The 17,898-nt window shown below is 39.8% G+C and overlaps 1 protein-coding gene across 4 annotated transcripts in view; it reads left to right on the top strand.

The window, feature by feature from the left end:
* Positions 1–2,192: 2,192 nt before the first annotated feature.
* The window catches only part of hspa12a (heat shock protein 12A), a 33,728-nt gene continuing 18,022 nt past the window's right edge, over positions 2,193–17,898 (top strand). For all 4 annotated transcript variants that reach the window (XM_044017905.1, XM_044017904.1, XM_044017902.1 and 1 more), the window contains exon 1: positions 2,193–2,472. In XM_044017905.1, the coding sequence (XP_043873840.1) occupies positions 2,433–2,472 (40 nt within the window). In that variant the 5' untranslated portion in view covers positions 2,193–2,432. The remainder of the gene's footprint in view (positions 2,473–17,898) is intronic.

Genomic DNA, 17,898 nt, shown 5'->3' with positions numbered 1-17,898 from the left:
GACACTTGATGACCATCTCTCCCTCACTGCCAACATTGCTGCAACAGCTCCATCTTGCAGATACATGTTGCACAACATCAGAAGGATACGGCCTCTTCTAACCCAGAAGGCGGCACAGGTTCTGGTCCAGGCTCTTGTCATCTCACGCTTGGATTACTGCAACTCCCTCCTGGCTGGTCTCCCTGCGTGTGCCATACGACCTCTGCAACTCATCCAGAATGCAGCAGCTCGACTGGTCTTCAACTTACCAAAATTCTCCCACACTACACCGCTCCTCCGCTCCCTTCACTGGCTTCCTGTAGCTGCTCGCATCCGCTTCAAGACTCTAGTGCTTGCGTTCCATGCTACAAACGGATCCGGTCCAGCCTACATCCAGGACATGATCAAAACCTACACCCCAGCCCGCCCACTCCGCTCTGCATCGGCAAAGCGGCTCGCTACCCCCTCACTGAGAGGATCGCAGAGGCATTCGCAGAACTCAAGACTGTTCACTGTCCTCGCTCCCAAATGGTGGAACGATCTCCCCATCGACATCCGGACAGCGGAAAGCCTCCACATCTTCCGCCACCGACTAAAAACACATTTCTTTCTGACTCTACCTCGACTAAGACGACGACGACAAAAAAAAAACCAAAATAATCTTATTACTACATCGCACTTATGACTAGCACTTCATAGTTTGGCTTACTTGAAGCTCTTACTTACTTCTAGCTCTTATTTGTACCCAAATGTTTAAATGCACTTATTGTAAGTCGCTTTGGATAAAAGCGTCTGCTAAATGACATGTAATGTAATGTAAAGAGAAGCAGAATCAGAAGCAGCATTGTCCCACTGCAGCAGAGGAAGACCTCACACCAGCAGGATGTGCAAAGTCACACGTGTCTGCGAGCGACTCATTCAATTATCTACATGCTGTCAATTCAAGCAGCAGGACACAGATGGTCAAACAGCATGAAGAATGGTTGGGTGTCACTCCATGAATTCCAGATTGCAGGGTTCACTTTAAATAAAATAACACATTTTAACCATATTTTTACTCAAAAAGTAAAAAAAAAGTAACAAACTTTGGTTTAAGCAGGAAGGAGAAAGAATAATGTTTTCAGGATTCTTTTTGAGTTAGAGGAGTATGTTAACACTTTAGGAAACTGAGCAGCCACTTTTCCATTCTACAGTTCTGTCTCTACCCTGCTTGACTTGAGACTCTTTTCCATTAGTGATTTTAGTTTTCTTTAGTTAGCTCCTTTTCCACACTGTAAAAAAGGATTTTGGTGAACTTTTACTGAAAGTAAAAATGTCAATTCTATCCACACTACCTTTTGTACTGCAGCACTAAAACATGTAATAAAAAAGTCATTTGCATGCGTGAGATTTAAATCCTCTCTAGGTGCTTTAACATGTTGCTGTGTATCATATGAAAAATGCAAATATTAAAGTCTATCACAAGATTGAATTGAGCATGCCCCTGTGTAAGTTAATGTTCTCATAGGCAGGTACTACTGATAACATGTGAGGGGTAGACTTAAGGTTAATAACCCTAAAAAAAGAAGCCGTGATGAAGGCATGAAGATTTTCAGGCGAACACGTCTGTCTTAAAAGTGAGACACGCCCACAGACACACCCTCACAGTGCAAAAGATAAGAAAACTCTCGGGCGCAGAATCTTACGCCTGAAGACCTCCCACGGCCGAGCGGACATGAAATGAAATAGAATGATTCATTTCAAAATATATCTATCTATAATGTAAAGTTTTATTTTTTTAATGCCCCAAATTCTTACAGTTAAAATTGTGGTTAACTTCACAAAGTAAGAACATGTAGACCAATCAGAGGCCTGCAGTCTGATGATGTCATGCATAGCATCGCTTCAGCTTGTTTGGAACCTTGCCAGAGCAGGAACTAAAAAAAGTACCAGGTACTATCTAATGGAAAAGCAAAAGAACTGTGTGGTGCTGTGCTGAGGTCACATGGTCAGTTCTGAGGTCACATGGTCAGCTAATAATGAACATGTGACAATGGTATAAATAAAACGCAACTATCCCTTTAAAGTTGACACTAACATGTAATGTCATTGTGAGGAGAGCAGCATCTCTCCCGGATGTCCCGCGCACAGCAGAGGGGGGAGGGGGAGGAGGATGGGAGGGGCAGACTGACAGACTGGGGTCCAACAGCCCCAACCCCGCGAAAACACTCCAGACCCCCCTCATGTCCGCCCGTGCTGTCTCTCTCTCTCCCTCTCTCTCTCTCTCCGGTGAAACAGGAAGCGAGGCTCGGTGAAGTTAACGGGCTCAGTGACTGAGCAGCGCGGGAAGTCCGGTGGCGGTGCGGTTCTTGTGTTTCCTCCGGGTTTTGGGCTGTGACGGTACCGCGGGAAACATTGCTTGGTGTGGCTGCATCGGGGAGAAGGCTCGGGAGGAGGTGAAACTGCGGGACGCTATGAACGAGAGAAAAGCGGCGCCAGAGGACGTGATATCAGGTAAGAAAGAGACGCAAACACGCCTCTGCGCTGCGCTTTTCTCCGCAGCTCTGCGATATGACGCACATACGCACTTTGGCGCGGTCTTGCGCTGTTTCTGTTCACATGTGCTCCACTGCAGTGCAGCGAGGTTGTGAGTGTGAGGAGGCCGGGAGGAGACTCTGTCTGCCCGGCCTGGCTCTTCAAGGACAGCCGCAGTGCCCGGGTCCTCCCCCGCCCTCCCCGGGTCCTCCCCCCCCCCGGGCCTGGACCTCCTCGTATATGTTACAGTTACAGTGTATCGCGTGCTTGTTCATGTTGGAGAACATAGACTTTGTTCCTCTGGATGTGAGCACAGTCTGGTCACATGGTCTGTCCCATCACTGCTGCGACTCAATGCAGCAAAACTGGGTTAGTGTCAGCAGGGACTGTCCTCACGCTGTGTCCTCACTTACTCATGTCTCCAGGAGACACAGGTGTGTCTCTGTTAGTCTTTAGTGTGGTGCAGTCGATGGTTTATTTGTTTCTTTCTTCTTTCTCTGACTCACAAACACTGACTTCAATGATCATCTATAGGACTGATAATAAGACAGGGGCGTGGGGGGGTGTGGGTATCTGCACTGCTGCAGTGCACTCACTCACTCACTCACTCACTCATTCATTCATTAATTCATTCATTCATTGTCTACAGCTTCAAACTTCATGATTTTACGTCAGCCTCATTTATCCTCACCATGAGTTTGGAAGTTGTCTTCTGTTGCTCAGGATAGAGGGTGAAGCTTTGTCTGGGCCTGGCAACACAGTTCACGACCATAAAGACCTGCTGATGTCCTGCAGGGACGGAAGCTAAACACCAGACTCAGTGGGAAGACTTGTGACACCTGGAAATACCTTCTGACATCCTGCAAACAGATGAAACCATGAAAAGTTAACCTTACTCTCTGACCCTGGAACCAGCAGGAGACGACCACACTGGCTCTGCTGTGAAAAAGTGATTGTATCCACGTTAAAGAATGCTAATCAATGAAATCTATGCGAGCGTACTATTCTGTCATTATGTTAGAAGCTTTATCTCACTGTTTGGACGGCCTTTTCCAACTTCTCATGTTTCTGAACCAAATTCCTTTGAGAAAAGGGCAGATTTAAGGGTACAGGAGCTGCTGGTTTGGGACACGCCCATCACAGAATAAGACATTTGAACTTGGACGTGGAGGCAGCAGTACGAGTGATGTAATATCACTGATGTTCACTGTGGACTTTGGTGAAGGGGAAGTGGTTTACAAAGTGACAAACTCCAGATCTCCTTGGTGAGATTAACTGGACATGATTTCTCTACACGCTGCTTTATCCTCACATCCAAGTAATGATGTTTATGACGAGGATCCAGTTCATGATCTGCACTGTATGCAGCCAAGTTTCACTTTGGTGAAAGCAGATTTTACAGCATTTAATAGGTGTATGTATATTAACATATATATATATATAGATAGATAGATATATGGTTAGGGTTATTGATGCTTATTTAATTCGTTAATTATTAATACAGAAATGGAACAACGTCTTTCACTGGAAACCACGGAAAGAAAGACAAATGTAAATAGTTTGTTTGTGAGTTTGTGATGAGTGTCATGTTTTGCTGAAATAGTGTAGTTTGGTCTCACAGCGAACAGAATGGTGAGGCTTTTGTTCAGCTTGCTTCTTCCCAGTAAGTCAACATTTATCCTTCTATATCAATAAAAGTCAGCAACAGCATTTCAGCTGAGTCATGTTGTGGGCACTTTATTTCTTCTTCTTGAAATGAACAGTTTGTATAGATAGTTTAAAATGACAGATAGTGGAGTTTGTGATATTGGTATCTGTATCAGTATGTTGGGTCATCGACAGTATTGAATGTAATGACACAGTGATGCAAAGGTCGGGTGTCTGTACATTTAACAACCAAGTTCTTCTTCATTTGTTTCCATCATGGCCTTTTCATAATGGATTCATAAACGTTGAAGAGAGAATCCACATAAGTGAGCAGATATATTAAGGTATTTTATTATTATTATTGTTATTAATAATAATAATAATAATGGTAATAATAATAAGTGAGCAGATATATTAAGGTATTTTATTATTATTATTGTTATTAATAATAATAATAATAATAATAATAATAACATTGATAATAATAATGGTAATAATAATAAGTGAGCAGATATATGAAGGTTAATTATTATTGTTAGTAGTAATAATAATGATGATGATGATTGATGATAATAATAAGTGAGCATATATATTAAGTTTTTTATTATTATTATTGTCATTATTATTATTATTATTATTATTATTATTAATAATAATAATAATAATAATGATAATAAATGAGCAGATATATTGAGGTTTTTTAAACCTCACTGTCGTTGGCAGCACAGAGAAAGTTTCCTTTTCTGTGGTTTTCCTCTGTTAATTGTGTTCAACACTAGAAACAAATGAAAATAACAGACATCCTGAACCATGTACATTTTATTCTTGAACTTTAAGTAACTCTCCAAGGCTTCACGGCTTGGCTACGTGGAAATGAGACTGCTTAAGTGTCTCAGTTTGCATTCTATTAATATAAATGAATATGAGCATATGCCTTCCACGCCTTTTATGTTATTGACATCATATACTGTAGATTTAAGAATTGTTTTCCAGTCACTTTTGTAGTGTGTATAAGATGTTGGTCACTGTTTCCCAAACCTCCAAACAATGACTTAAGATATTGAGTTTACTGTCATAGAAGAGCAAAGACACCAGAACATGTTCACATTTAAACGATCAGCAGAGGACTTGGTAATGACATCAGTTAAATAATGGTTTCTGATGTTATGCTTGTATCTTTGTGCATCACTGTAAATCACATTGGAACATCGTACTGTCACTCAGAACGAAGCCTCTTTGCTCTTAAACTAGTCTTTAAAAGAGCATGAAAAGTAATTATGAGCTAAGCAAGTATTGTATTGTGTGTGATAGGGCTGCCGACTAGTCGCGATTATGTCGACTATTAAAATAGTCACCGTGTTGTTGTTGTTTTTTTTTTGTTTAAACGTTGTTTTCTCTCTCAAAACTGCCTGTCTGTCCTTGACACACATGCGCAGTAGTGGTCATCTATGCTCTCTGGTAGGGGTGGGCGATATGACCTAAAATTAATATCACAGTATTTTTCATCTTTTTTTTTTTGCTACGTTTTGGGAGGAGTAGCCTCCAGAGTGTGAACCACATATCTGAAGCCATCTCTCTCTATGGTTTGAATGGGCACCATGTCCTTTGCGATATATGGTGCAATTGCCCTGGTAATATCTTCCCATTTCTTAGTACTCTTGTCGTAATGTGTAGCAGCAGTAAACGATGCCTGCAGTGAAAGCTGTGTAGTCCTGGGACGCGCTCCGCTGGCGCTGCCCGGGTTGCCTCTTCATATTCACAGGCGTGTGTGTTTTTTAAATGATGAAACAGGTTGCTTGTGTTTCCACCTCTTGCTGTTTCCAAGGTTTGCTCCGTGTCGGATGATTTAAAACCAAACCAGTTCCAAATAACGGAGGTGCCTCCTCTTTTTGGAACGAGAGTTTCCTCTCCAGCGGCCTCGGTCTCTCCATCTGGTTCCGACCCTCCACTCATGTCTTTTCAGACAATATAGGCTACTGGCCCGACCTTTCTTCACGATGTTTCACCAGTCGTTTCTTTATTGATTACCCAGGTTAAGTGCTTGTTACGCTAATTGAATGGCCACTCTCTTTTTACATGCTGCAAAGCTGATACGAATATGTTTTACTTTTTTATTTGCAACAAGCTATATAGTATAAAAGGACAGGTATTCAGACCACAACTGAACGTTTGAAGAAAATGTCATTTCTATTATTTAGAATTATGCTATTATTGATGTAAATGCAGCCGTTCAAGGGGCAAAATTGATTTATTACGGTATTTACGGCTTTGCATAATCCATGTCGTGGCGCAATGTCACACCGGTGATGACTATGACACCGGTGTACCGCCCACCCCTACGCTCTGGTATTATGGCTACCCGGCGGCAACGGAGCTCAAAAGTGTGGAAGCATTTTAAAAAAACAAAAGAAAACAGTGTGCAATGCAATATCTGTAAGACAGAAGTGGCCTTTCACGGCAGCACAAGTGCGATGCACGAGCACCTGAAAAGGAAGCACGTTGTGGCTGACAACGACGATGAAGAGGGACCGTCGTCTCTGAAGCTAACTGGCTAGTTAGCTGCTAACATTAGCGTAAACAGAGAGCTAACTTACTACTTACTCATATCGATAAACGTTAACATTAGTGATGACGATTTGATTCATTAGCCTTAGCACATAATTCAAGTGTTTTCTGTAATGTTATAACAGTGTAGTAACAGTGTAGTAATAGTGTAGTAACAGTGTAGTAACAGTGTAGCAAAGTTGAATACAGTTGTGAACTTTCTACTTGAAGCTCTTACTTACTTCTAGCTCTTATTTGTACCCAAATGTTTAAATGCACTTTTGTAAGTCGCTTTGGATAAAAGCGTCTGCTAAATGACATGTAATGTAATGTAATGTTGTGAGCACTGAGCACAAAATGCACTTTTGTTTTATTTGAGTCAGTGAGAACAAAACTTTAAAGAAAAATGAAAGACAAACCTTAAGTAGGCCTATTTATTTTTGTGTCGTTTAGGCCAGCGCCTTATCAGTTTACTCAGCTGGTTGCACTTAATGCTACAATTGTTTGATGCTACAAGCATATTTCATTAAAGGTTTAATGGACTATCATCTTAATTGTCTTCATTTTTAGTTAGCATATACCTTAAACACTTAAAGCTGAAAGCTAATGATTGTTATATAAGAGCAGCTGCATGCTGGTGCGATAAACTGTATGTTATACATTCAATTACGTATGATCCGATTGGTCGACTAATCGAAAATAATAGTCGGTGATTAGTCGACTATCAAAATAATCGTTTGTGGCAGCCCTAGTGTGTGGTGGTTTAATTTAATAAAAATCTATCTGGACACAGTATCTGACAGGAGCTTCCCTTTAAGAGAATTAAAAGATGTCAGATAGGAAAATACATCAGGATATAATCTCCATGTCCCACTTTAATTTCCCTCTTCAACGAGACGCACTGATGTATGGTGATTATGGTTATTGTAATATATAATATATAATATATAACATATATATAAGACGGATGTGTTGTGTGTGGTGTGGTGAAGTGTAACATTGACCACAGTGTAGTCCTGAAAACACATTCTTGTTTTTAAATGATATGTCACCACCGATGAACACATGATGTATTGTTGTCCACATCACCAGCCCTAAGTTATGAACATGGACAATAATAAGTGTTAGTTGGAACACAGGGTGTGGTTCTGGTCAACGTCATCATTGTTGTACATGTTGAATGACGTCATTTGTGCTCATGACACTTTGTATTTATGTGTAAAAATGCTGGTATTCACTAAATCCTAAAGAGAGTATTGTGTATAAGAAGTGGGAGGAGTCCATTTTCAGTGTCATGTCTCTGACGAGAGCCATGTGGAGGAGGTGATGTGTGGAGCAGTGGGAGTTTACAGGATGGGGGAGGGGCAGCTTGTGGGTGTTACATAGGACAGAGGGAGGGGTGGAGGAAACGGTGCTCATTTGAAAAACAAACATTGTTAGGAAGTCTAAATTGTGACGTGATTGTTGTCTGCAGATATTGTAGAAGACCATTTCTTCATTTGAGCACTCATAAAACTAACAGTCCAGGTTTGTTTTGCTTAAATGTAAGCTGTGAGTACAAGGAGTATATAATAATATAGTAATATGACAATATCATAATATAGTAATGTAATAATATAGTAATTAACAATATAATAATATAGTAATATAATAATATAGTAATGTAATAATATAGTAATTAACAATATAGTAATATAATAATATAATAATACAATAATATAATAATTTAGTAATATGACAATATAATAATATAGTAATAAAACAATATAATAATATAATAATTTAGTAATATAATAATTTAGTAATAATAATATAGTAATATAATAATTTAGTAACAGTAATATAGTAATATAATAACACAATAATATAATAATATAATAATTTAGTAATATAATAATCTAGTAATATAACAATATAATAATATAGTAATAATAATATAGTAATACAATAATATAATAATTTAGTAATATGACAATATAATAATATAGTAATTAACAATATAATAATATAGTAATATAATAATATAGTAATAAAACAATATAATAATACAATAATATAATAATTTAGTAATATGGTAATATAATAATATAGTAATATAATAATTTAGTAACAGTAATATAGTAATATAATAACACAATAATATAATAATTAAGTAATATAATAATATAGCAATATAACAATATAATGATATAACAAAATAATAATATAGTAATACAACAAGCAGAGGCTTCACAGGGATGGTCGTTGGTGGTTTCAGAGTAAGAGGCTATTAAAGCAGCTCAGCCTCAAACTTCCGCTACTGAGGTTTCTAACTCTGGATAACCTGGATAACCTGGTTGACGCGCTTCGCCTTGGCGATCGCTCTTTTTCTGCTTTGACTGAATTTGACTGAATGTCCACGCTGTTCGTTGAGTTGCAATATATTAGCTTTATTGCTGTGCGTTTTCCATACATAAGGAAATTCCATCAAACAATCAAAACAGTTTCATGAGGAGCGCCTCCACGGTACAGCGGTCGAAAACCGTTTGCCCTTCCGGGTCAAAAACCTGACAAGGACAGTGATAATTCCACCTATATACACCTGAGCTCCCCTTCTGAGAGCACAGCGACCCCACACACACATTGAGTGAATTACACCAGAACCTCATACCACTATCAAACGCATTCGGCTCCTATAGAAGCCATTCACATCAAAATGAATTTCAGTGGGAGACGTTTCACAAACTCAACATTCCATTTCATTCCATTCCAATTCCTTTTGATTGAAAGTGAACTCTAAATATTCTACTGTCGTGTGCCAGGAAAATCGGAGTAAAGTGTTAAGTGCATTAACTATTATTTAAGCTAAACTTGCAGTGTCCTGGTATAAGCTGAAAAAGGTACATGTATGTATTTATGTGGCACGTTTCCTACTCAAAGCTGCTTTACACACACTCAGTCACCCACACGTTCATACAGTGCATGGTTTTCTATTACACATCTTACATACTTGGGCTTGGCGATGAATCGAAGCTTCAAACGATGACAAAAACAAAATATGGATTCAGCGTTTGTTCATGAAACAGTTTTATTCGATTTGATAGAAACACAAGTCTCTCAACTGGATCGAGTGTGGCTCTCTTTTATTTATATTATTACCCACGGGGAGAACACAGAACGGATGTGTGTGTGTGTGTGTGTGTGTGTGTGTGTGTGTGTGATCACAGGTATTCAGTGGAATCCCTGGGTGAACTATGCAGAGTGAGTAAAGCTGTAACCCACTGCCTTAACAAAGAAAGAAATGCAAGTCTAGTTATTTTACGTTCAGTAGCTGTCGCTGGAACATCCCGCCCTCTGACCTTGCCATACATTCAATGGCTTGGTCTAACTTTTGGCATTTGCTACAGTGGAAACAGCAGTTTTCTTACAAACCCAGAAGAAACAAAAGTTGCTTTCACTCAGACAAAATTATGCAAGGAAGCTGATCTGTGGAGTGACAGCTGCATTCACACCTGCAGAAAATCTTCAGCAGTAAGAACGTGTGTGTGTGTGTGTGTGTGAATGTCTGAATGTGGTGTGTGTGTGTGTGAATGTCTCTGAATGTGGCTTTTGTGACCTTATCTGAAGACACTCTTCAGACGACACCCTCATCTTGTTTAAGCCAAAGCTTTATCACCACTCTCATATTGTCCATGTGATCACGGGTCAAGGAAAGTGCTTGATTTTTGCGTCTACATACATTACATTACATCACATGTCATTTAGCAGACGCTTTTATCCAAAGCGACTTACAATAAGTGCATTTAAACATTTGGGTACAAATAACAGCTAGAAGTAAGTAAGAGCTTCAAGTAAGCCAAACCATGAAGTGCTAGTCATAAGTGCGATGCATAAGGTTTTTTTGTTTGTTCGTTTGTTTGTTTGTTTGTTTTTTTTGTCGTCGTCTTAGTCGAGGTAGAGTCGGAAGAAATGTGTTTTCAGTCGGCGGCGGAAGATGTGGAGGCTTTCCGCTGTCCGGATGTCGATGGGGAGCTCGTTCCACCATTTGGGATCAAGGACAGTGAACAGTCAGTGAGGGGGCAGTGAGCCGGTTTGCCGATGCAGAGCGGAGTGGGCGGGCTAGGGTGTAGGTTTTGATCATGTCCTGAATGTAGGCTGGACCGGCTCCGTTTGTAGCATGGAACGCAAGCACTAGAGTCTTGAAGCGGATGCGAGCAGCTACAGGAAGCCAGTGAAGGGAGCGGAGGAGCGGTGTAGTGTGGGAGAACTTTGGTAAGTTGAAGACCAGTCGAGCTGCTGCATTCTGGACACACAGACTCAGGATTAGGGTTAGGCTCTCTGGCTTGCCGAGAATTCCAGGTTTTTGGACTTTGTTAACCGGACATTTTCATTTGACACAGTAACACATCAGCTGTTTTATTTAGGGATGGCTCGATATACCACTGTTTGTGTACAGTACAACTCGTGTCCAATGATTTCAAAAAACCAACCACAAAAAAAAAGATTCTTAAAAATGAAGGACAAAATACTGGGAAACAAATAAACCATTTTAACCAACAAGTGAACTTAATAAGCAGTCGAAAGACTTTTTTCAACCACCGCCTCTTTTGCCTTGACATTTTGGCAACATTTTGGTTTGACACAGGCAAACACACACACACACTTCTTCAAGGGGGTGTGTCAACGCAGGCAAGCTCACGCTATCATGACAATAGTTGAACGTGCACCGTGGGAGAAACATGGCTCGTGGAGGAAACATTGCGGTTCAACTAGGGCTGGGCAATTGATTGATTTTTCTGATTTATCCTCTTTACAGCGCTCACTCACTCAGCTCCTGTTCCCTCAGCTCCATTCCTCTCCCCCTCCCTCCACTAGTTCTCTGACAATATCAACATGGCAGCGTGCGTCACAGGAAGAGACGTCCTACATAAGGATGGGGCCGAACACTGTCCAACTGTAAATCAGTTAAAAACACTTAGGAACAGCACCAGTGATCCACCGCTGATCGCTGCATAAACAGCTGCTGTATGTGACTGTATCAGACTGAGTGTGTGCTCCGGTCATGGAGGACGTACTGAACACATATGTTTAATTAGGACGTGTCAGAATGGTCAGTTATGACCTCTGTGTGACCTTTTCTTAACAATGTGTGTGTTTGTACGTCGCTGACTAAATACTGATGTGAAGTGGTGCGAACACACAAACACACGTTTGCTGACTTTATCCGGCACATTAGCTTCATATATAAAATCCTCTGTAAAACACTGTGCTCCACTGTGCAGCCACCAACAGCACACTTGTCCCTCCGCGTTGACATAATACCGCTCTTCCTCCCTCGCCTGCACTCTCGCAGGGACAAGGTGGAGCTAAGGTGGAGCTACGGTGGAGCTAAGGTGGAGCTCTCCAAGTAAACTTACTGGTAGGCGGTAACATTCGCGGTGAAATGCGCATGCTGCCGTCATAAGCGCAGGGAATTCAACATGGAGTGTTTTATCGCCTATACTTACACTAAGAGGGACCACGAAAACATGACTGAGTATTCTTTTTCCACACTTTGGCGACTGGTAGGGCCTCCAGAGTCCCAAATATAGGTATTGAAATGGTTAAAAAGTTGATTTTGCATAAAATGTCGGATTTGACTCTTTTTGTTTCCGTGGAGCAACCCACTCACTATGTAACTCACTATTTTAGCTAAATAATAACTCAAACAGTGTTTGAGTTCATATTTTCTGTGCACATTGTCTGATTCTTTTTAATGACGGTAACAAAACTGAGTCCATGTTATTTTTAGATGCGATGATGATCATATTGTCGTCACCGTCCCTGTGTCTCCTGCATAAGAAAACGAGGGCTGGGCTGATTTGTCACAGATGCAGTGTGACGACGCTTCCGCACAGATTACAGTCTGCAATGTAAGAATCGCAGTGTTTTTACAAATGGCTTCAACATGTTTACAAAACACTGTCACACTGATAAATTGGGATAATTTCACCAAAATTGTATTTAAATAGATTTATTATGTGTTCAGATAGTATTGAACCTTAACACTGCAAAATGAAATTATACACAGTCAAAAATATATAAAAAAATGTGCAAAAATAAACATTAAACATAGTGGAAGAATAGGTTTAAATCTACTAATTAAATGAAGAATAAATACAGTAAAAAGATGTATAAAAATAAGCCAAATGAGTTCATTTATTTATTACATTTGCATAGTTTTGTAAAAGAAAGTTGTTGATGGAAGTTTATAGTGAGGCAGAGCAGTTTCAAACTGCGTCATGTCCTTGGCAATAAAAAAAGAAAAGGCCACATTTAGGTCAATAGACTTTTGTGAAGAGAGGGCGAACGAGGTCAGAGTTTGATCCAGCAGATTCTCTCCGGGGAAAAAAAGGAATACAAAACGTCATTGTTGAGAAATCGGTTGGATAATAATAATAGTTTTTAGATAGAAACAAAAGGGATTTGTGTTGAATTAGTTTTTAATACCTATTTCTAGGCTTTTGTTACATGCACTATTTCATATTTTTATTTATAGTACAGCACAGGTACATATTTCTAATATGACATACAACGTCTATTTTTGTCCTCTGTGGATAAATTGTTGAAAACTCTTTTCAGTAATCAGGGTCATCCAAGCTCGGCTTTTTTCCATTCCAGACATGCAGGAAGGAAAGCCATTGTTCAGCAGAGAGCTTTAAGGCATTTCCTCAGAGTGCATCCAACACTCTTCCCTCTCCAGGAACCAGTCCTGCTCTGTCTGTGACATCTGTGTTCATTGTTTCTTTGTTGTCATGAACACTGCGCCACTGTGGCTGTCTAAAATAGCTAGATATGACTTTCAAAGCAAGTTTAAGACTCTAAGTCAGGAGAGTCAAACTCACCTGAGAGCCAATGAGTGTCTAATCTGGTCAAGGGGGGGCCGCATATGCCCGCAGTCCGCCAGTTTGACACCACCGCTCTAAGTGATAATGATTTCAAAAGCTACCGTCATATTATATCATACCATACCATACCATGTCATATTAGGGGTGGGCAATATGACCTAAAATTAATATCACAGTATTTTTCATCTTTTGAACGGTGACGGTATAATATCACGGTATTACTTTTTTTGATAGGTTTTGGGAGGAGTACATATTTTTTAATAATATTCTAATCTGATATTTGTAGTTTTTTTCTCCTTTCTGATCCGGTCCCCAGAGGAATCACGGCTAAACAATACTAACAACGAACAATACAATACTAATGTGGTGGCATTAAATTTGTTTTTGTTTTCTTTTTTTAATACAAACAGAAAAGGACTTGACAAAGTTTCTGAATATGAAATGTTAGGTTTACATAGTGTAACTTACCAATAGCGTTGTGCAGTCTGTGTCCAAAACATGCGAGTCTCGTATATTTGTTAATTTCCAGAGCGCGCACCGTGTTTGCACCGCTGTCAGTTGTCTTGCACATCAGACACGCTTCATCCAAGCACCAGTCAGAAAGTGCATCCTTCAGGCCTAACACAATTATTGCTCCGGTGTGGTCTTCGGGGAAGAAGGCGGTCTGGAGGCATCTGCTGCGCAACTTCCAGCGGCCTCGGTCTCTCCCTTTGGTTCCAACACTCCACTCATCTTTTTTCAGATATTATTGGCCCGACCTTTTTATGGCGATGTTTGAGCAGTTGTTTCTTTATTGATTACCCAAGTGCTCGTTACGCTAATTTAATGGCCACTCCCCTTTTACCACCGAATATGTTTTACTTACTTTTATTTCCAACAAGATATACAGTATATAAGGGCAGATATTCAGACCACTGAACGTTTGAGGAAAATGTATATCATATCATGTCATATCATACCATATCATATCATACCATATCATATCATGTCATGTCATGTCATATCATATCATACCATACCATACCATACCATGTCATATCATATCATATCATATCATACCATACCATACCATACCATATCACATCATATCATATCATATCATATCATATCATATCACATCATACCATGTCATAATATCATATCATATCATATCATATCATATCATGTCATATCATATCATACCATACCATGTCATATCATATCATATCATATCATATCATATCATATCATACCCATGCTCATACCATGTTATATCATATCATATCGTATCAAGCGTCATGTCATACTATTACGTCATATCATATCATGTCATGTCATGTCATATCATATCATATCATACCATACCATACCATGTCATATCATATCATATCATATCATACCATACCATACCATACCATATCATATCATATCATATCATATCATATCATATCATATCATATCATACCATATCATATCATATCATACCATACCATACCATGTTATATCATATCATATCATACCATATCATATCATACCTTCATGTCATATCATATCATATCATATGTCATGTCATATACCATACCATACCATGTCATATCATATCATATCATATCATACCATACCATACCATACCATATCACATCATATCATATCATATCATATCATATCATATCACATCACATCACATCACTGTCCTCCACTCTCTCTGGATGCAGAGGACCAGATATTAGCCCACAGCACAGTTCTGAAAGTCACTATGTTAAACAGAGCAGCAGCAGCAGCAGCAGCAGCAGCAGCAGCGACACATTGTCTGTGCTGTTGCTTCATGAAAGTAATGATCTGCAGTTTGCTACAGTGAATGTAATGAGCTGGAGCTTGTGAAGGTTTCATCACACTGTGGTACATTCTCTGTGAGTGTATCAACATGTTTTTAACAGCATTAGCATTAGCATAGCCAGGCCTCAGGTCAAACAATGCAGTGAACTTTTTTCAATCCACACACACACACACACACACACACACACACACACACACACTGATTGTTCATGCTGTTTAGAACAGACCGCTTCAGTTTTGTAATGTTTATTTATGGCCTCACAGGTCACGCCCATTGGTAAGGAGCTGCACTTGTCAAGCAGACATGTCATATTATTATATTATTGTTATTACATGTTATTACATGTTATTTGACGTGGCTGAGATTGTGACAACGACAATTACAATTTCTATAAAACAGTGCATTTTTATGTAAATGTTTGTGTTAAAGTATGTGTCTGTGTCTGTGTGTGTGTGTGTGTGTGTGTGTGTGCTTCAAACCTGCCTGACAACTACAGGATTTTGAGTCCAGTGAATGAATGAATGAATTGTGTGGTCACCAACAGTGACATCATTGTTACGTAATGTCACTGTGTCATTCTCGCCGCCTGGTTGCCTTGAGTGGGAGGAGCATCTTATTGTTCCTGCCAATTTGCATAATGATCCCTGGTCTTTTACTCTGCAGTGGGAATGAGCCTTTAAATAGTAAACATAACCCTCACAGAGTCTGGACTTTTCCAACATTGTTAAAGAGGCAACAAACAAAGTCTGTGTCTCTTCCATTTATTATATTCACAATGTTTATTCAATACTCTGCTCCATAATAACGTCAGGAAATAGTGAAAATGTTTCTGACGACATTTTCATCCATCATCCATCACCCATCACACTCAGTCCTATGGTCAATTTTTGGGTTTCCAATTGTTTTTGGACTGTGGGAGGAAGCCAGACAACCCACACACACACGGGGGAGAACATGCAAACTCCATGCAGAAGGACCCTTGTTCCAACCGGGGCTCAAACCCGGGTCTTCTCGCTGCACGGCAAGAGCACTAACCACTACACCACCGTCTGTCCCCTGACGACATTTTCATTCAACGAAAATATATTTAGTTTTTCTAATTATTATTGGAGCAAAGGAAGTAAAAAAAATAACATCAATGAAGAAGCCGAAATATCACAAACATGGATTCATTCTGTGAAGATTTAAACTGTAGATAACCTGTGTTTCAAACAGTCAAAGAAGCTGTTCTGGCTCAGACCTCTGAGTAACTCATGAACTGTGAGGCCAACAGGAAGTCAGTGCTCCTACAGAGAAGAGAGCTCACATCCTTTTCAACAGCATGGCTTTGATTTGACTTCTGTGTTCAGTTGTCCTTCTCCTCCCCGATCTTCCTCCTGTAGCTGTCCTCCTCCTCCCTGGTCTTCTGAGCCTTTGTCAGGATTAATCCAGGGATTGTAGTTAGAGATTATCCTGGTGAGTTCAGCGCTCTCTACACAAATGTTCATGTAGTGTGTGATTGTGTGTATGAGACTGTCCTCCTCCTCATCATCTCACAGCTGTTTAACAGGAAGGAGACAGACCAGGTTGTGATCAGATGTTCTGTGTGAGGAAGAAGAGGCTGCGGACGTGTGTCTGCAGCTGAAACATAAACGACTGTCGCGATGAAAAACATCCGAAACGAGAACATCATGTCAGGAAATGTTTTTAGAGTTTGAGACGAGAACAGACACAGAGAGAGGAAAGGAGAAAAGTCCACTGCCACAGTTGAAGGTGTGAAGATGATGATGATGATGATGATGATGATGATGATGCAGCTCACAGGGAAAGAGAGTTTGATCAAATCATCAATGACAAAATGAGCCCTACACGACTTCTACTAGAACCCAGAGAGGAACTACATGTGATCATGATTTGTACCTTTGACTGTTGCAGGGCAGTTACATGAGGAACATGAGTTTTTTATGAAATGTTTCAGAAAGTTTGTTGCTCGTCACTTTTAAAGTCGTTAAATATTCAGACATTATTTCATTATCTACAGTAAGTGCTGGCATATGTACCACAGTGTTGTGAGGAGCTTCAGTGAGTTCTGTGAAGACGGAGACATTTCCTGAAACAGTGATGTCTTTATTTGTGTCAGTGCTGACTTCACTGTTGTGTTCACACGCTGCATGTTTTTACCTTGACTGAATTATTGAACACATTTCATTTCCAGAAATCTTTCCTCTGTGTTCAGTGTGGTTGTGTTGTGGAGGAGACGGCAGTTGTTGGTCCACTAAAATGAATCTGAATGAAAGATTTCAAACACAAAACTTCCTGATATTCCAGGATGTTGTTGACCTCTGCAGGATGAATCGGTTTCATCAGTTCTTCTGTAGCCGAGTGGAATCATTTCACTGTAGTTTTATGAAGTGCTCGATAATTTCAAGGCTCAACGTGTTCTTGTGTCTGATATGTGTTGTTTTCTTTCTTACGTCAATGAAGAAGAATCATCAATGACTCGTGTGATAATCACTAATAAACATGATCATATCATCACCATAGTACAGTGTA

The sequence above is a fragment of the Solea senegalensis genome, unplaced genomic scaffold (assembly GCF_019176455.1).
Source record: "Solea senegalensis isolate Sse05_10M unplaced genomic scaffold, IFAPA_SoseM_1 scf7180000016018, whole genome shotgun sequence".
In the NCBI taxonomy this organism is placed as follows: domain Eukaryota; kingdom Metazoa; phylum Chordata; class Actinopteri; order Pleuronectiformes; family Soleidae; genus Solea; species Solea senegalensis.
This window is presented reverse-complemented; position numbering and strand designations above follow the sequence as displayed.